Raw genomic sequence first — 21,019 nt, 5'->3', positions numbered from 1 at the left:
ATTTATGATGACCTGGTTAAGGTTACACATTTTTATTTGATATGCAAATCCATTCCTTTTACTGTTGAAACAATGATAAAGAACTGATATGTGCGTTTTTCACTATTTTACAATTGGATAAAAAATGGCTCGTCCAATCAGAATTCCACAGATTTTTTTCACTGAATTAAAGTATTCAGTACACACTTTTGTTTCTTGATTTATATTTCGGATGTACTGTACATTTTCCTATTCCATTTCTTCACGCAGGTTTTTTTGTCACCTGCGTCCTGCTTACGTCCTTCAAATTAGGCCCTAGGCTGCGGTTGCCGCCGTCATCTCACATTTGCATGAGAGCCTGTGTAACCAATTCCAATTTCAGGCAGAATTTGTTTTTCAGGCCCCGTCCTCAAGTTTTAATTATAAAGTGAGTCGTTCAGAGAAGGCACCCGGCGTGTTTCAGGTGGCTATTCTCTTACCGCCACAACTGAACCATGAAATTATTCGTAGGTCTAATCATTGACTAAACAATACAACATTAATTCAGGGAAAATGGATCAAAGTGAGGTGTTCAGAGAATAGGAATGGGGTCCTAAGGGTACAGTGAAAGAATAAACAACATTAGTATGTAGACCCACAAGCCCTGCGCATGAATCCGAGGGGCTTCGGAAACACCACCGCATCCAACAATGAAGATTTTGTGCTTTGGAGGAAAATAAAGAATCGAGAAGAGCAATTACTTAAAACAAACGCTTTAATAATGGCAGAAAAAAATTATAGTTCTAACCTCAGCAGGCCATTTCTGCTGTTATTTACTGCAAGACAGAAGTACTCCATTACTAAAGAAAACACTCCATTGAATGACAGCATTCGGGACATAAACAAATTCGTAGATCCTTTTTAGTGGCCTAATGATAGACATTAAATTCAAGCCACAAAAGTTTCTGTGCAAATCCACTGACCCTGCCTGCAGTTAAATTGACTGACAGCAGTGCAGTCATTATCCTGTTCAATGTCACCAAAAGCTGTAGAATGTACCGCGGTAATTAGACGTTAGTACTTACACCCATGCTGTGGTATCTATCACTTTACTCACTTTCTCTAACCTATACTGTTTATTGCCACTCTTTACTCTCAGTGTCTCCATCTATTTCAGATTCTCTTGACAGTATGCTCGGAGATATGAAAACCCTGATTGACACACCAATTTCCTTTCTGCCAGCACACGCCAAAGCGCAGCTTTCTCAAAGTCCCTTCTCTTTCTGCGCCTCGGGTGGAACCAATAAGCAGAAATATGAGTGAAAAGACATATCAAACTTCAGGTAAAGAGCTAAAAGAGCTACTGAATGTTAATGTGTGATTGAAATAGACACCGTATGAATTCCCTCTCGGCATCCTGAAAAGCAGTAAATAGTCTGGCTTTAAATCTTCAAATTTGTTCTCTTTAAAGGTCACTGGGTTATAAAAAGCTCAGAACTGCGATGAGATGTAAATGGAAAATTAGCTATTTCAATGTTCAGTAGGATATGAACTGCATGATAGCTAAAGGAATATTACGATTTCGAATCAAGAAATAAATAAATAGCTCGGGTTTGATAAACATGATGATTCTCTACCCTTTTCTGAACCTTAAAACGCCAAATCTCACCATGAGCAGACTCTCACCTTGCGTCCCGGTTTGCATATTATTTTAAATACTTTATGAAGCTACAATTAGGCTGTCGCAAATCATGGAAACAAAAGTATGCCAAGTGTCTGCTGGATACGGTTTCCTTTGGATTTTATTAAACATGTGTGAATGCACAAGGCTACTATTTCTCACCACCACATACATAAAGAGGAGTTAGCAATGTTTGCTTTTGTTAGTTTTTTTTATTGTCAGTCTACATAATTACTACAACTAGCCCAAGATAAACCCCTTGAAAAATCCTGACGCCTTGCTTACAACACTCAAAATGATCTACTTTCACGTGCAAAGTATATGCTTTTTGTGTTTAGTAGGCCCTATAAGAATGCCAAACAGGTCACAAATTTCAGACCACTGAAATGTATAATAAGCCCATTTAACATGTATCAATTATGGCCGCAAAGGACAAAATTGTTTTCTAAACAGAATAATGCAAAACTGTAAAAGTTGCAGAATCCCTCCTGCCTCCTGTTCTGCCTTCAGAATCATTTAAGTGATTCACTCACGGAGCGTCTGAATACTGACAGCGAGAATATGTCAAAGCGTGTCGCGTCAAAGTTCCGCTTTGGACATGGAGAAAAAGAGCTAAGACGAATGTGGATACATATTAAAGCTAATTATTCTTTGCCCACAGACAGTCTAGAGGCGGGATAGACACTTAACTGCAAAAATCAATAGCAATTTATTCTCTCCTTGGAATCCAAACACAGAGAGTAAATAATCCTGTCCCTCTGAACTCCGATCCCGAGAGACGACCAACACGCCGCTCCCTCTCTCTCTGTCTCTCTCTCCGTCTCTCACCCCTGACACTAAATTTTCTCTCTCTCTTACTGAGTTTATAAGCAGACCTTCCTGACCCTTTCCTGATCACTTCCACTTTGGACAGATATCTGCTGTCAATCTGACTCTCTTTCTCTCCACCAGAGGACAGCACAGGAGAAACATTAGTACTAAACCTAATAAATTACTACTTGTTTTGGATACCAGCCACTAGAGCTGGGCGGTATACCGAGTTGGAGGAATATATCGATATGTTTACCCAACGCGATGCGGGATTAGCCTATATCACACGTTCATATCGATATGGTTTGATGCCGTGCACGCGCTCGCTCTGCGCGAACCAGATCGAACCCGCTTGCCTGCTCCAAGACGTGCCGCCGGTCACCACTACAGAAAACTTACTGGTTAGTAAAAAAAAAGAATGGTTCACTCATTTAGAGGTGGTTTGGATTTAATAGTTCCGATGAGAAGCAAAAACAGCCAATCTGTAGGGAATGTAATAAATCCGTTGTATCAAAATGTGGAAGCACATCAAATCTCTTCCACCACTTACAAAATTACCATAAAGTGCAGTACGATGAGTGTTTACAACTTCCTGCTACAAATTCGGCCACGAAGACCACGCAACTCAAAACATTTGTCCCGAAACAAAGCTCTCTGGAAGCTTCTTTTACCCGAAGTGTGCATTACGAAAAGAAAAGTCGCAAGTGGTGCGATATAACTAAGGCGGTAGCTTATCACATTGCTAAAGACATGGTTCCTATTGCAACAGTGGAACAAGAAGGTTTTAAAACACAATTATGACACATAATTAAGCATAAAAATATTGAAATACCATTAAAGAAATGTAAAAAAAATATATCTGACTATTTCTGTAGTTTAAATTGAGTAGCGTTTCTACATCTCTGAGCTGTACACATCACACGCATGTTTTAACCCTTTCCGCTCCGTGATCACTGCTTCTGATAAAACGGATGGAAAGGCTACTTGTTAGTAACTTTGTAAGTACTTCTGCTCATGATAAATTCATTTTAGTTTTTAACATTTTGTTGTCATTAGTTTTTCTTAAATATTTAAAAAGACCACTTCTCTTTAGCAGAAGAGCCTATAACACCTTTCTTAGTCATTAGGCCTAGAAAATATATAAACCCCACACCATGCCAATACCCAATGAAAATAGTGCCCCCAACTTTTTGTCAGATTTTATCAAAGATTTCAGACAAAAAGGGTGTTATTTTAGACATGATGTTGTATTACTACTAGGATGCTTTGACAAATCAAAACTAGATAGTGTCTCTCACCTTACAATACTAGTGAGGCTGTACATAGAGTGGAGAAAATAATATTCATTCGTATGAATGTATGAAGTGTTCTAAACTGAAACTAGTCGGTGCTTAAAATAGTGCAGAATTCTCTTGAATGCGGGTGGTTTCTTGAGGCTGACACAAGTACAGTGTTGTAACACTTGTTCTGCAGGGATGGCAGAAGAGGCTTTGAGTTGGCGGTACAGACCATGTTCTGACACAACTCTAAGTTTCCATTTCTAAATCTTCAGCAAGCAAATCTTTTGCCTCAAAGCTGCCTGACAGCTGGCTCTCAAAGGAGTAAAACAAACGCATTTCACATATAAGTGCTTGACATTTAAGAATGAATTTTGTGGGGCAAGAATACAGAACATAAAAGTTATTTTATTCATAACAGTTCAGGATAGTTAACCCATTAATAAAAACTCTTTCATCCTTTATTCACCTGTATGTCATTCAAAACCCTTGTACAATTTATCTTATCTTATCTTTTTAACCTTAAAGTGATAGTTCACCCAAATATAAAAATGTTGTCATCATTTACTCACCCTCTTGTCATTTCAAACAAGTGAATGGGGCTGTTCTGCTACCAACTTTCTTCAAAATATCTGCTTTTGTGCTCTGCGGAAGAAATACTAGATCGAATGCATTTATTTATTTGACTGCAATGTCATCCATTGTTATTTACTCTGTAACTCACTGTAATCTTTCTGCACACAATTAAACTAACTTATTTAAAAAAAAAACATCCATGCAAGACAGACTGTTGGTGCTGTCGAACATGTTCTGGCTCCGCGAGACAAGAGCCGTTTTCCTCTCTGCTCTGTCAATATAAAAATAGACATACTTGACAAGACTATTGGCACAGAGCTTGTTCCTATAGCAGTAGATTCTGCAGCTGACGGTGAAGACATGCTACTTGATTCATACTCATTCTGCTAGTCAACTGACAGTCAGTTCACTCAAACCAAATCCCTGTCTCGCAGGGATCACCGAGCCACATATCGCCGCGCCTGCCACACACGAAAAGACTAAATCAATACGTCTTCTTCAGAGCGCAGCAGTCCAAAGAGAATCTCGGCCGAAGAAGCTCTAACGATTTATTTCAGATTCAACACTGATATCATTTTTCACAAGGAAGCACAAGGAAATGGACCAGGATGGGTCTGCAATTGATGCCAGATGCCCAGAAAAAAATGCCAATAAAGTTATTAAGATAGAAATCTTAACAGAACAGAAAACAAAAATGTGGTTTATCTTTGATTGGGAGCTGTTTATCTAAAACTTTGTCTGGTAATATTAAACTCAACAATTTAAGCATATCACAATGTTAGTTTAACTGTTTATAAAAGAGCACTTTTTTATAAACTGAGGTGCTCTGCTGCTTGCAACGGTGAACAACGTGCCGAAATCAAATTGTTGTTAAAATAAGAATTTAAAATAATAATAATGCAGATTGTTTCACCTTACATTTAACATTACTAATGAAAAAAGTCTAATCCCAAAGAGAAAGCGAGACAGCCTCCGAACACTTGTACAGCCACAAGAACAATCTCTTAAAGAACATCGTGTAGAAAAAGTACAGTTGAAAGTTTTAGTCTAGACCTCCTTTCTTCTACAACTCGTCCTGCTGAGCTGAAGGAATGCTCGCTTCTATTGCTGCTGGCGGGGACACCCAACAGCATGAATAGTGAACGAGGAAAACATGTGTGAACGCGAGGGCTCAACTGAATGTGTAATGTGTGTCAGCATGATATGTAAACTTGTTCGATGTTTTAAATTTACCCATCATTCCATCGTTTCTTTATTTAATGAATTTCTAATATACAGTATATTCGAAATATTAATGAATGTAGGGCTGCAACGACGCGTCAACATCATCGATTACGTCGACCACGAAAATACGTCGATGAACGTGAAACGCGTCGACGCGTCACATGATTTACGTTATTTGGAGTAATGGCGGATTCTGCTCCCATAGTGCAAATGACAAGATAACATGATCATGGTCTGGTTTTATTTCATATGTTTAAGTGTGGGAAAACTGCAAACAGAGTTCGGACAAAACGGTTATTTGTTCACTCTGTAACAAAATAATGGCATAGCCTACTGTAATGGGTGCAAGCTAGTGAAGAGCTGTGCAGTGTGTAAGCCTCACTCCCCGACCAACAGAGACGCTCTAGCGACAGACGCTAGAGACTGTGGTCTTTAGCCTCCTCGCGAGTGGGACCGGCTACATTGGTGCCGTGACCCGGATGGGAGTGAGGTTTAGGGGGGTGAGTGTAACGGGTGCAAGCTAGTGAAGAGCTGTGCAGTGTGTAAGCCTCACTCCCCGACCAACAGAGACGCTCTAGCTAGAGACTGCGGTCTTTAGCCTCCTCGTTAGAGCGCCCGTCTCCCATTCGGACCGACGTCGGTTGGAAGCCCGGGGCAAGTGGGACCAGCTACACTACCACGGCAGCACGTCTGCGATGCAAGAGCACCTCAAGAGATAACATCCTGTGACTCTCTGACGAGCCTTTGTTACAGTCAATGACTCATTATAGACATCACCCTAGAGCTGAACGTATCGGCTAGCACATATGGAAATAATATGGCGGTGCTTGGAAACACGTCCGCTCGCTCCATTGATTGGCGCAGATGAAATATCAGCGCGGCTCAAGCTGTGTAAAACCCCGCTGTCTCGTCCCACTTGTCGATAGTTTGGCTTCCCATATAATAATCCTAATGTTAACCGCTAATGGTGCTAATGTAAACTTCAACATTAGTCAGATGTAAATCTTACATCCACGGAAATTGATAACAGATAGTAAACAACACGTTTCCTCGATAGAGCTTCACTGTATACATTTTACATTTTGTCATGCTTTCTCGGTTCATACATTTCATAATAAAATACATAAATACGTTACCCTTTTTTAAAATTATTGGGCAGGATATATATTTGAAGTAACGTCTTAAACTATATGTTGCCTTTCAGGTATTTTTTGCACTGCATTGGCAGTGTTTTTTTACTTTGCTCTATGAATATACATGTTGCCTTTCAGGCTGTTTTGCACTGTTAGGCAGTATCTATGTTTGAATAAACTGAATTAAATTGAAGTATGTTTTTAGAAAATGATTTAATGAAACTTTTAAAGTTTAAAATACTAACGGTAGAAGCTGTACTTATTATTTTACTGGAGAGTTTACAAAATAATGAATATGGCAAAGCAACAAGCACGAGATTAATCGAAAAATAATCGACTGATTAAACAGTAAAAATAATCGTTAGCTCTAAATGAATGTCTAATATTTAAAAAGGAGGACAAGCCTAAAACAAGCCCGAGCCCGCTTGTGAGCTATGACGTAAAAATTGCCCCGAAGCCCGGCCCAAGGGGCGTAAATAAGTCGGGCCCGGGCTGAAATGCAGGGCTCTAGCCACAGTCTGTCGCAGTTTTGTTTTCCACTATAAACTTTATTGACTAGATAATAATTACATCCTTTAACAACTGGTATTCAGCAAAGAAATAACTTTTAATTCACAAAGAAATTATTCATTACATTAAGAACATGATCGTTTCCATCAGGAATTCATCGGATTAGAGAAAGTTGGTGTTGTATACAAAACTGAAGCCAGGGGTTGCAGGAGAGAAGTAAGACTATGAGGATTTGGTAACCCCCTAAAAAATATAAGCTAATACCATCTACTTATAGATACATGAATACAACAATATATTACATATAGCCGATTTAAAACATGAGTTAGACACATACACAAAACAATTTATAAAACAACATAGCAAATGAAAAAGGAAGCATACAAAAATATCAAACCATTGCTTGGCTCAGCAATATTGTAGTTTTCAAACAAATGTATATTTACTATAAATACAACTTAAAAACACGTTACATATTGCCTTTACCTGAGGTCTCTACTTGTAGATTTTTTGCCTACCTCAAAATAGCCCAATTACAGTGAAAGCTATTTCTATTCGGCAATTCCTATACCTATCTGCGAGAACACATATACATGTTATTGAATAACTGTGCTGTCATTGGCACCTGTCAAACCTTTGGTCTTCAGATTACGTTACACGAACGATTATCACATATTTGGGATTCCAGTTTTGGAATCAATTTCTGTTCTTGCAAATATGTGCAGATAAAACAGATTATAACATTACAAAACCGCGAGACCGACTGGAAAGCTACGGAGCCCTCTGCTCTCGCGGTATTTTCGTTCCATACACAAACCGGTCTGCGCAGTCGCGCGTGAAATCCAACACATCTATTCATTACAGTACCCAACCAATATGCATGTTTTCAAAAAGAATGCATTATTATATAATAGGTTGTTGGGGTATTATTTGTATCCTGTGTGTTCTGCGATGCTTGACGCGAACATTTAATAAGTGTTTTGTGTTGGGTCAAATGTTCAATGTCAAATGACGTTACTGCTTCTTTGAAACTAGAGAAACAAAGACATGGTTCGTTTAATATAGCCTGGTGGCCGACGTCGTTGTATGTATAAATAAAGGCTTACCGATCATAATGTGATGTCTTCTGTCCACATTCACTACAATGTGACTTTCTTGTTTGTTGTCATGTTGCACGCGCGCTGACTGACGGCTGCAAACCGAAAGCGTTCTTGGGAAAGTGAGTCTTTCAACACAGACTTCCCAGCGGTATGTAAACGATTTAACATTAAAACAACGAACTGTTAGTTATATAAATATATTTCAAGCTAATTCAGCTACAGGATAAATGGTTATTATTTACATTGGTCTTAAATATAAAAGAGGTAGTAACAAAGATTGTTAAAAAGCTAAACTTCCGGGTTGGGTAAACGCAATACAGGAAGTTATTTCGTCCTTAAAAAAAAAGAAAAGCCCAGAAAGATTACTAATGGTGTAATTGTGATGATTCCTTCATTTTATATGAGGTTTGCCATTTACAAAATCACAATTCTACAACATATAAAACCTTTTTGTATTTGATCAATGAATATATTAAAAATAAAAAAAATTGTATCCAACAAAAATATGATTTCTTGTTTAGAGGATATAATTGCATATTCTCATGTTTAGTTCTGTGTGTTTGTGTATAACACAAAATAATACAAAACTCCTGCATAAGATAAGAAAACACAAATTGGCTTAATAGTAGTTTTTTGCAGGTTTAAACTGAAAAAATAATAGTGTGTGCTTAAGCTCCTTTTTAAAATAGCATTTGTTTATTCATTCTGTCAGTCTTTTTTAAAATGGAGAATATACCTTCTCCAGTAGACTCTGAATGATGGAATCTTGAGAAAGATTGAGAATACAAGCACTTTGTTCCATTCAGCCACAGCTAGTATCTACCCTTTCTTGATCTTGATCATTTCCGAAACATCCGATGTTCAATGCACTCCTTCAAAATCTGTATTTTGTTTCAACATTGATGAATACACAAAATAATTTATACACAGCTGAGATCCCTGTGATTTGTTTAGTTATCAGATATGTGTCTAGAATTAGATAAAGGTGCAACAATTTGTATATTACAACCAACAGATTGTTTTCTGAGGCATATCACATCTTAGTCATGTTTACCTGAACAAATGTACAAATAAGGTTTATTGTTTGGTTTGGTTTCAAGGCATTCATGATTTGCAGAAGATTAAAAACAAGGAAAATTGATTTTGCCCTAAATTCCATTCCAAGCATTCTTCCGGCATTACACAAGTTCTGAAAACATAAAACGGCAAATAAATGTCCCATGAAGGCAAACAAAATAAACGTTAGTGGTTCATTTATCAAACCATCCATTCCTATGCCAGACCAGAAAATATTTCTAGATATTGATTGAATGTATTATTCTTAGTGGTGTTATTATTATGTTTTGTATGTTGAAACAGTCTAAAATAAATGTTTGGTCTTTTTAATTCACAATTATTACATTTTTATATTTGAATAAAACTTGTAGACTTGGACACGATTTTGTAATATGGTTCAGATTGACACCATCAAACAGCTTTTGTGACATTGTTGTCTCATACTTGATAACTGGGGGTAAGGATTTAGTCTTTATGTTCATTTGATTTACACTGGCTTTGCATTGCTGAATTCAAATACAGAGCCATTTAACTCTTCTAACAGGATTTTGGTCTTTTCCTGAATAGCGCGACCTGTATAAAGATATCTCTTATGCGATGTTTGTTGAGTACACTTTAATAAACGCAAGAACCTGTAAAATCTGGAAGACCAGCAAATGATTTAAACCTCATTAATATTCAAATTGAAAAGGCATCAATGTTATGTTTTCTACATCTCTACAAATATGATTTGGCATATAACAACCTAAGACGCATGATAAAATGACTGACTAAACAGGATTCAATTTGCATATTAATAAGCTAGATGACAGATTATAATATTTTGCCTTTTCCCTTAAGGGATATACGTTTTTTTAAAAGGTTTCATTTTCCAGGAATACCAGATTGTCTTAGAGGAAAATACTATACAAGCTAATTTGATCTTGTGCTCAAGTAAATAGTTTTTTGTCTATTTTTTTGCATGACTAATTTGTGTAAATGTCTAAATAAAGTGTTATTTTATGCTTTAATGCATTTAATGTTTAATAAAAGCACTTATAAATTATAAAAAAGTATAAATATCAGAAAAAAGTTTTGAAGTGTTTCAAGTATACTACGTCATGCGTCCAACTCGTTTTTGAACAACTTGACCATGTTACGTATGAAAAGCTAGCACGTTTGACAATGTAAAGAAGTCAGAATGCATGACCAAGCATGATACCCCATCTTTAACAAATCATTTTATAGGTCTATTTTACAAAGGTCTACAATCCTGTTGAAATGTGGGAGCATTTCTTCGCCCTTTTCAGAACTGTAATTTGTATGTCTGACAACTCAAAAGATGACAAAAACTTGCCCAATAATTCTTGTTGGGCAAAGATGTTTATCTTACATTGTGAAATGTCAAACGTTTTGAAAATCACATAGTTCAGGAAAGGAATGATTTAAAATTTGTTTTCCCTTTTAGATAAACTTTAATATTCCTTTTCAGAGGGGGGAAGAGCAGCCAAAATCTTTACTCAAGTATAAGTAACTAGAGAGGTTGTTATGAAGTAAAAGTAAAACTAATCTTAAAATGTTTTAAAAGTTAAAAAATTATGCAATGAAAAAACAACTCAATTGACCGTGTCAAACTAAAGTGTCCTGCAGAGTTTTGCATTAACTTCCCACCTCTGTTCCTTTTATTATTTATTGCTCTATTTTGTACCTCTGTGCTCACAGTGACAATGCTACATTGACAGATTTGTTAAATAATCTTTATTTATTGCCCAAATTACCAGATGCGGCAGAATTTGTTTCCATCATTTTCATGCAATGAAAGCACCTTGAAATTATTACTGTTATGAAACTGAAAGGAAGAATCCAGATGCAGACAGCAGGTAGCAAAAAATACTTTTAATAAACAAAAAACCCACGATGGGGGCAAATAGCAAATAATAAAAACTCAAAACAAAACTCTTCCCACGTGGGGGCAAAACCAATAATATCAAAACAGCTAGAATCCATAGTCAAATTCTCTTAAACGACAAGACAGGGACAGGGTAACTTGACGTAAGGTGACAACACCACACAAACTTAACACAACAAACCGGCACAGGACAGTGAACACGAGTGGGCCTTAAAAGGGGAAGATTGCTGGGAAACAAAGGGACGGGCCAAGACAAGGGACAGGAGGGCATGTGGAGCAAAGGCCACGTGCTTCCACACAGAACACAACAAGCATAAATGGTACTGTCACAACCCTGTCCACAGAACTAGAAAACATCTGACAAGGACAGGATCATGACAATTACAAGAACTCAAGGGCATGATAGAAATTATAGTGTAGTAGGGCAACACTTTTTTCCCGAGCACGCTGTATTTTTGAAACTTATCCTTCATATCCTTCAACCTATTCCTCCTTAATATCATGGTGCTTTCACTCTAGTTGAGTCCAAATGACGTAGGTTGTTGTTTTGCTGGTTTTAAAGTTGTATTGAACTTGGGTGTACCCCTGTCTCCACTCCATTCCCCAAGAATAAACAGAATGCTTGTAGGTTTACGTACATTATAGTCTTTCCTTGCAGATTTGTTCCATTCTGGTGATTTAACCACACCGCCACAGACTTCTGTATTCAGTTCATCTGGTTTAAGGTTAAGGTACTGAGGTAAATAAGGATGCAGAAAACCAATGGCTCAAAGTCTTAGCTGTAAGGAGTTGTAATTTGAGGTAGTGTAGGAGATGTGGTTGGTTTCAAACAATTATAAAATACTTTTGCATGAACTTCATAACAGAGAATGATTCACCATTCATCTGACCCCTCCAAAACCAATAGAAAACAATTAAAAGCACATACTCATGCACAATGGACCCTTTCCATGACTGTTCCATTTCCATGACAGCAATGTTGGCCAATGCAATGAACTCTAGTCAGCTCAGTGAACACAGTGCTCAACCTTACGATGAGATCTTGAAGGCATCTCAATTGCTGAATCCATTAATTTCCTCAGAACTATCCAGAGATGCTAAGCATCAAAAATCAACAAATTTTCTGAAGATGACAAGAGGAATATATCTGTTGCAGCAGGTGCCATTGATATGTAGAATCAAAGACTGAATGTCAGGCAAGTCAGTGGTTTTCTCTTGTGATAGGTAATGAATAACCTGAAATCTGTTGAACATGTCGTAGGCTCTTTGTCTTCTCAATGGCCACTGTTCCTCTGGGATTCAGACCCTCACTGAGCTGTAGTAAGATAAAGGCAGGTGCGTGGGGCTTTGTTCAATACAGGAATCAATGTCTCCATGTGTTAAGCTTCTCTTTCGCACAGCTGGAGCCATGGCTGGCTCTTCAGAATGTGTGTTTCTAGTCATGTGTCCCACCTTTGTCTTTCTTTTATATTACACTCATCTGATTTTGACCTTTTCCAAATGTGATTTTTTCTTGGTGTATTTTTGTCATTGGTTTCCCTTCTATAGGAACTTGTCTAAAAATGAGTTTGAGAAATGAGAAGTCATCAAGTGAAGGTGCATGTATGATCCTAAAATAAATATCTGAAATGCCAAAAAATGCTAAATTCAACCTATTGTTGGGTCAAATTGTTCATATTTTCTCAGGTAATATAAGCGTTGGGTTTGTCATTTTGGTTTGGACAACATTCTACAACATTCGTGTTGTAGATTGGATGTCAGTGCCTTATGAGGCAACGGACAAGACAGGCTACTCTGATGTACCACGTTTGATTTAAAAAGCCACTTGTCTTGTTGACAAAATCATTGTTTGACCTTTACAGGGGTATGGTTTGAGTGGTATGTTGATCATTACAAAAACATATAGCAACCACTTAATAAATAGCAAATAACGCAACGATTGAACAAATATGGGAATGCTTTCAATAGGAATGCTTTCTCAGGTTGCTTTCCCCGGGAACAGTGTAGCTGAATTTAGGATTTTTGAATTTTCAACTCTTTATATGACAGGTACATTTAGTGCCTTTGGTGGACACCAAAGAAATACCCTAGTTTTCTTAGACTAATTTAAGCAAAACAAGCAAAAAATGTTAATGCATTTGTTTTGTCCCAATTTATTAATAATTGGCCAAATTTGTACAGTTTTATGCATGGACAAAACTGTTATTTTATGGTATTTTACTGGCACCTGAGACACTGGAAAATGATTTTCTTAACGGAATTTTTATAACAGTGAAATACAGTAACCCCCCCATCAAATTACCCTAAAAGTGAAAATCAAAGTACTTTTATGTGACAAAGTTGTTCTTTTACGGTATTTCACTGGTGCCCCAGCAGTCAGAAAAGTATCGTTTTTATGAAAATTGTGTTAAGTGTAAAATTGCTTCAACCTTTACATAACTATCTCTACATGGCTTGAAAAACTACAAACATGTCCCGAAAACATTTCTTAATAATGACTCAATAAAGTCTTATCGTTTCGATTCAGGGTAAGATAAAGAGATTCAAACACTTATAGTTTATATACTTCTTCAGAAACAGTTTTTTGTTTACTGAAAAAAACCTGTGCATGATTCCTCGGTACAAGTTATTCGAATTAAGAAATGGTTTACAGTTCATAAAACATTTAACTTTGCTTTCACAACTGGCTTCATCCCGGTATGAAACTAGTATTTTATCAAACAAATGACAGATTCCAACCTATTTGTTGAATGTTGTTTCTCTCAGAGATGTGTCAGATTATGCATGTCATTGCAAACAGAGTTTCAAAAAGCACGTATCACAGCCAGGCAGAGTGGTGGTCCAGCAGTAGCTAAAGAGTTTCTAATGGAATCATTATTGAATATCAACCAAATGGTATATTGCACAAACCAGCACATCCCCTGGACCGCTTGAACATTCACTGTGATGTTGAGTAAATACTGTATCTCTTTTTGGTTGAAAGCACCTAAACAAATGGCCTCGGCTTCATAACTTCCTCTCAGCTGCTGTGCTGTTTCTGCCTCTGTTGGGCTCCATTCATATTTGGATGCTCTTATCCATTTTCTGTAAATGATTTACAGCTCCTGACCTCTTGTACAAGCCCACTCTATACATTCAGTGTCTTTCTGCTTCTTTACGTCCCAAAAGATAGAGGTGCGGCAATATTCTTCTCGCCGTCTGTTATCATTGTATGCAATAATTCAATTTCTGAAACCCAATCATCAACACCATCAGCATGTATCTCAGAGGTGTGTCTGGGATTGGAACGCATCAGGAATGATTAGAGAGGAAAAAGCCTTCAAAAAGTACAATGAGGATTGAGAGTGAAGGAGCTCGCTGATGACAGCCAGGGGGGCTTTTTCCGACAGGCTGATCTCTCTCATTCATCATCATTTGGCTTTTTAATGGTCTGACAGCCCTGGCAACGCTGAGGAACTGCTGTGTCGCTCGATCTGTCCCTCCTTTTTACTCATGAGTCTCCAACTGTTGTCGGAATGTCGCTTTTCCCCTCCGCAGATGCCACGCTGGCCCTCTTCCCATTGGCACGGAAGGGCCAGATTGGTACCGGGATCATCTCCAAGCTGTCAGAGATCCGCTTCAGATCCAGGGAACAGCAGCAGGGCCATCGCTGTAACTGACAAATATTGCATATCCGAGAGGAGGGACTTGTTGTGTTGGAAAGTAATTTTGTTACAAATGTGTGTGTGATGGTGAGCTTGCGTTATACAGGCGCTGTTTGTCAGGAGAAATGTGTTCCCTTGGGAGGTTTGTAATGTGTACAGGATGCGCTGAGTTCTGTTTGGTGAAAAATAATAAAGAAGCATTTTGACATAAACAATAGCAACAGTCTAGTACATGTAGATCCCTGAGGAATGCCAACTATTTTAGATACAACGCAGGCGGTTTCCCCAAAGCCCTCATAGAGTGAATCTACAATCTCCTGAGAAAGATTTCACACTTCACTGATTCATTCTCATGTTGTGTTTCAATTCTTTCGCTCCTCCTTTACTGTCAGATGAATTCAATTGTTTTAAAGCTTTAGGATTTCGTTTAAAATAAAATTGGAAAATGACATAGATTGCGAGTGTTTTGTAAACATAATTTGAGTTAATTGTAGATTACACAGCTTTCATAACTCAGAATACAAAAGGCTCAGAAAAAAAAGGAAATTAAGATTAAAGCTATGGCAACAGAAGGGCATGTGTCATGTGACACAAGTTTTTCTGTACTTGGAACCACAAAACGGTGATAAATGTCCTTTTTGTTTGATTTTAAATGCTATGTGGTGTAATTGAAGTTTGAGAAATTACATTACCTTGAAAAAACATAATACAACTGTGCTAAAAATCCTGTCTGTCCCATAGGAAAGAAAATTTAATAAAATCTCTTCAATATCTCTATTTTAAGCAGTCATATTACACAACCATGTAGACTTTTGATCCCCAAGCGGACCCAAATAATCTCACACGAGTCTCTTTTAAAGTCTTCTGATTCCCCTAAAATGTTCTTCTGTTTTTTACCATGTGTATCATATGTATCATATCTTTCATTCTGAAGTTTTGTAGTCCACGTCACTGGTCATTGTAGTTCTTACCCAGCTACAGTATAATTGTATTGAGGTGCTCTGTGTTTCCCTTGACTACTGTGTATATCCATCATGGAGTTTCGCTTGATGTCACATATTGTTTCCAGGTTGTGGCATCCCTATGTGTTTATGCATATTGTTCAAGTTTATGGATTCTCACTTTTGATCTATTGAACGACTGCTCTGCACATATACAGTACGTAATACCATTCAAAAGTTTAGAAACGCTTGACAGAAGGTTCCTAAAGATCTTAAATATCGGAGTATGCTTAAAAAATTGAAATTACTTCTGTTGACAATAAGAGTCAAAAGCCTACATAATTTTAATGAAACGATAATCCTTGATCTCCATTTATGCCAAATGTCTATGCTACATGTTCGATCTAAATTGATAGATGCATAATCTTTGAATAATACATTTTATTGAGACAGGCTTATGACCTGAATGAGTACTGAGTACCGCAGAGGACACAACATAACACAAATGAGTTTCATTGACTGTTTCCACCCATGTTATCCATTTGTACCTTTTCCTGCTCTGCACGTTTAAAGCCCACTGTACTGTATGTAAACAGTCATTTACTGTCCTTCTTGTCCGCAGTTTTCTAGTTTTGTGGACAGGGTCATGACAGTATCATGTCTTGTGTGTATGTTACGTCTTGTGTGGAGTAACATGGCTGTTTGTTATGACATTGCGCCTCAAGCAAGTTTTCCTCAATGATCTGGATTACGTTCACTGGTAAATAACATATGATTTATATCTAGGTTTTAAGGGGATTTTTTATTATAGTTTCTTGAAACGATGCTAAAAGATCACAGTAAAATTAGTCCAAATCATTGGGCAATACAAAATATCAACAATATGAACATGAATGAATGATCCTTTATCATGATTTACTTATGATTCATATCCCTCTACTGTGATCTACTGAGTAAGATTTCATTAGTTCATTAGAGTTGAAGATGTAAAATATTATAAATGTGTCTGTTTTTCTTTCTCTTAGGAAGCCTACATCAGTGCAATGTGGCAGCCGATGGACAAAAGTTAATGTTTTTAATAGTTTTCTTTAGTATTGTATTTGTAATACTTAAAATTCCACTTTTTCAACAAACCTTCTGTGGTCCTGAAACTGTCACCATGCAGTGCTGAAGGATCATGCAACTGGGATTTACACAGCTCTGCACTGCATCAGTATATGGACTTTCTCTCTGTTTGTTATGGCTGATGCTAAGAAGAATGTTACTGATAAGCAACATTTTCTCTTTGGTACTCTGCTAAGAAAAGAAAGTCAGGAGGAATTGGAACATGACGGTGAGTAAATTATCATATATTATAGATTAGAATGGGCATTTTTGTTTGTTTAAATACATGAATAGGCCTATGCGCAGTGAAGTGGGGTTGCTTTATTTCAAAATTCTTTTACTTTGTTTGGTATACATATCACAATCAGATGTTAAAAAAATGTATTGTAACTTTGTGTTTTGTCCGAAATGTTTGCATGTACGCAACAGATATTGAATGGAGAATCATGGTGTTGTGTCCGTGTTCTAAAATGTTTTTTTAGTATATTGTGTTGTACAATAATAATACTATGGTGATTAGAAAAGGGTTCCAAAGGAACTCTGCTAGTTCTTTGATGCACCTTTAAGAGAGGGTTCCAATAGGAACCATTTTAAAAAGGTTAAAAATTAACCTTTAAGGTTCCCCACAGTTGCAATCTCCAGAAACCTCAAAAGGCCTGTGGTATTGAAGATCTAGTGGCTTTGCCTTCATCATTTGGACAACATGTGACAATGATCTTAACTTTGCTATAGATACAAATAGTAACACTAAACAACTGTTAATATTTGTGCAGTACATTTTTTCTTCTCGGATGGAATCTTAAGATGAAGTACAAAGGAAAAAATGGCAAGATAACAATAAAAACAAACAAATAGCAAAGCCTTGAGTCTTTTAGGAGGATCAAAAAACATACCACACAAACCCAAACAAAACTATGGTCACTACAACTATCAAACTACATGTTGATGCAACCATACTGTCATAGTGTTCATTACACATCTAGTGGCCAGTTAAAGAGCTTTTAAATGAAATGGAGGCCATTCAGGCAAGTGCTTCTTCTGCCCATCAAGAAGTCACATCTGAGAAGGCCTGACATTAAGTCATTATGCCGATGGCTGGGATCCATATGACAAAACCTGAAACCCTTTAAAAGCAAGCTTAGTATGAGTAAAAGCCCTCTATTCTAAAAACCAAATACACCCCAGTACCATATTAACACCATCTGTACAATCATGTACAGTGTGGGTGGCTGAGGTGAACTGAAGACTCATGATCTGCACACAATCCAGTGCTCAGCCCATCTACAGTATTTGCTCTTAGTGTTTGTGTATAATAGAGCGATGGAATATTTCTCCATTGATTTCTCTGGTACTCTCGAGTGAGGCTTCCATTACCCAGCACAGTTTCCCTTTTCTCCTTCTCTAAAGTGGAGCATTAATCCTGAATCCCTATGGGCTAATGCAGCCTCAGGGATACATCACAGGTGAAATGTGAGGCTCCATTCAATTATCTCCAGTTCCACACAAAATCAAGTATGACAGTTTCCTTTTCTTGCAAACCATATAGATTCCCAGAGTTGTCTTTTGTCATTGTAGAGGTGACTGCATCGATGATAGCATTTATTCGTAATAGATTACAAGAAGTTACATTGCGGCAAATGCATTATGGGATATGTGGCAAAGTAAAGAGCTTTCATCAAAAGAAAAAAATACAATTTTGTATTGGGTGAGGATTGTATCCAGAGGAAAGGGATGTTGTTCATTTATAGCTCAGGAGATTAGATTCAGTTCTCTGTTTTGTTCTATATAAGTGTGGCAAGGTAAAGGCGGCCGTACACGGTGCGATTTTTGCTGTCGTACGAGTTCGCATGCGATTTTTTTAAATCGTGTGGAAATCGTGTATGCTCGTATGGTCGCGGCTCGTATCAAGTGTGAGGAATTACGATCCGAGCAGAGTGCCTTACGAGCACTTCCCGACCTCCCGAACATTTTTAAACATGTCTAAAAAGTTCCTGAGCTATCGGTTTGAATTTGTGACATGTGTGCGGTTGAACGAGCCGATTTGTTGATCTATCTGAAGTTGACCAATCACAAACTAGGAAAACCACAGAAGAAGATAGACAAAGATGGCAGCGCCACAGCGAATGTGGACTATTGAAAAAGAGAGGATAAACTCGCCGAAGTCTGGCAGAAACAGCAAGCGCTGTATGATGTTTCCAGCAGCGTGTACCATGACAGGGTTATCCGTGATGATATTTTACAGCGGATTTAACCATATAACAAAAGGCCTGAAGGCAGTTTTCTGCATCACTTTTCTCCCACAATACAATATGTAGGCTATTCCATATCAAACATTTGGCCTGTAAAAACAATATCTATACAATTATAATACCTAGACTATCCAGCAATAACATTTGTTCAAAAAATATATAAAAACGACGTTACTACATGCACAAACTTGCGTGACACGCTATGGTTATATACTTTGCCATATCTTCCACGACCACATCAAAGCATGCGCACACAGATACACAGCTGTTTTTGAAGAACTGAAAGTCCATGCTTTCTCTGCTCTTCAGCCAAACTCTTTGCCATGCCCTTCTTTTCTTTTTCTTTTCTTTTTTATTCTTTCGCAAGCCATTGCTGCCACAAAAAAGCAAATCTTCCTCTGACTCCATGTTTTTGGCGCGGAACTTTGTGCGATTGCTTCGGAAATCGGCAGGTCGTAAAATCGTGTCGTATATCACCTCGTCCGTATGATTTTCAGATAAACTCACTCGTGACGTGTGCGTGGACATACGATCTTCCGACCATCAGAATTCGCACCGTGTACGCCCGCCTTAAGAGACACTACGGACACAAGATGGCAGATGTAAACAACCCCGGAGGGGAATTTTAGAAAAACCGCAGTCCAATGGTGACAACCCGGGTTGCTCGTGATTAGGAAGCTTCCAGTCCGTGCTCGTGCCAATAGTTCAGTTTTTCCGTGCTCGTGCCAATAGTTCAGTTTTTCCGTGCTCGCGTTACTCACTGGACTCTGAGGGAAGAGGAGAGTTAGTTCTTTGGAGAACAAGCTCCTCGAGTAGTGTGTGTGTGCGGCATCAGGTGTGGTCGATCAGCATTAGCTGCCGGGCCGTTTCCCAGGTGATGCTGATCCTGGATCTGTACTCTCCGCCACATAAGCATCAACTCAACCTTAGGGCAGGGTAAGTGCAAACTCGGTGTAAGTTAACCCCAGAAAACAGTATACTCTGGGTTTTCAGTTTCAGAACGCTAGGTATATCAAACCCGCGAGCGCGTGGTAAGTCCAGCCCGTTTCAGAAATCGAGGTATCTTATACTTGGAGTAACCATAGTAACCTACTCTGTGAACCTAACCTGGTCGGCAGCAGGTTTTATTCCACTAACCCGAGGTTTGTTACAATCTCCGCCCCTTTTAGAAGCGCTAGTGGTGTTGAAATTGCCTTCGCTGTTTGTTTTTTCATTCGTTTTCCTTAATCGCACAAGTTCGTAACACATAAATAAAAATGGCATGTCTGTTTATTCAGGAACTCGTAGATGAGGAAGCTGCATTCATTCGGAGAGAGTTAAATTTACGTCGGGAGAGAATATGGTGAAGCCCTGTACTGGATGTTTTTTCATATCCGGAGGATTCTTTAGTTGAGCGATACCGTTTTTCTTTACAGTCCATTAAATATATTCACAATCTGCTTCATCCTTACATCACAAACCTCACTTGTCACTTTGGTAGTCTTATTTAATTAACACTGCATATAGGAATTTATTGTGTGTCTGATATTTGACCTGTGTTTTGAATTCCATAACCTTTTATGTTTTACTTATAGTCATTTTTTCTTGCACAGCTGCTTTGTAACAATGAAAATTGTAAAAAGCGCTATATAAATAAAGCTGACTTGACTTGACTTGACTTGACTTGACTTGACTTGTCGAGGTCGCGCTCTTACATCTGAGCAGATTCTTTGTATGGCCTCACGTTTCTTTGCTAATGGAAGCTTTCTATATAACACCGGGGATGCAGAACACGTTAGCAAGGCAACTGTATGAAGAGAAGTGTGCATCGCTCTCAAGCACTTTTTATACATTTTTGTTAAGTTTCCTGTGAGAGCCATCAAAGAGGA

At 37.9% G+C, this 21,019-nt stretch overlaps 1 protein-coding gene across 2 annotated transcripts in view; it reads right to left on the bottom strand.

Moving 5' to 3' along the window:
• Positions 1-8,577, bottom strand: part of prkn (parkin RBR E3 ubiquitin protein ligase) — a 90,831-nt gene extending 82,254 nt beyond the window's left edge. The window contains exon 1 of one of the 2 annotated variants that reach the window (XM_079473104.1): positions 8,276-8,577. In XM_079473104.1, coding sequence (XP_079329230.1) covers positions 8,276-8,282 — 7 coding nt within the window. In that variant the 5' untranslated portion in view covers positions 8,283-8,577. The remainder of the gene's footprint in view (positions 1-8,275) is intronic. The other variant, XM_079473103.1, reaches the window with a different exon arrangement.
• Between the last annotated feature and the right edge of the window lie 12,442 nt (positions 8,578-21,019).

Source organism: Barbatula barbatula (assembly GCF_947034865.1).
Source record: "Barbatula barbatula genome assembly, chromosome: 14".
Classification (NCBI taxonomy): domain Eukaryota; kingdom Metazoa; phylum Chordata; class Actinopteri; order Cypriniformes; family Nemacheilidae; genus Barbatula; species Barbatula barbatula.
Note: the sequence above shows the minus strand (reverse complement) of the source record. Positions and strands in the feature narration are given on the sequence as shown.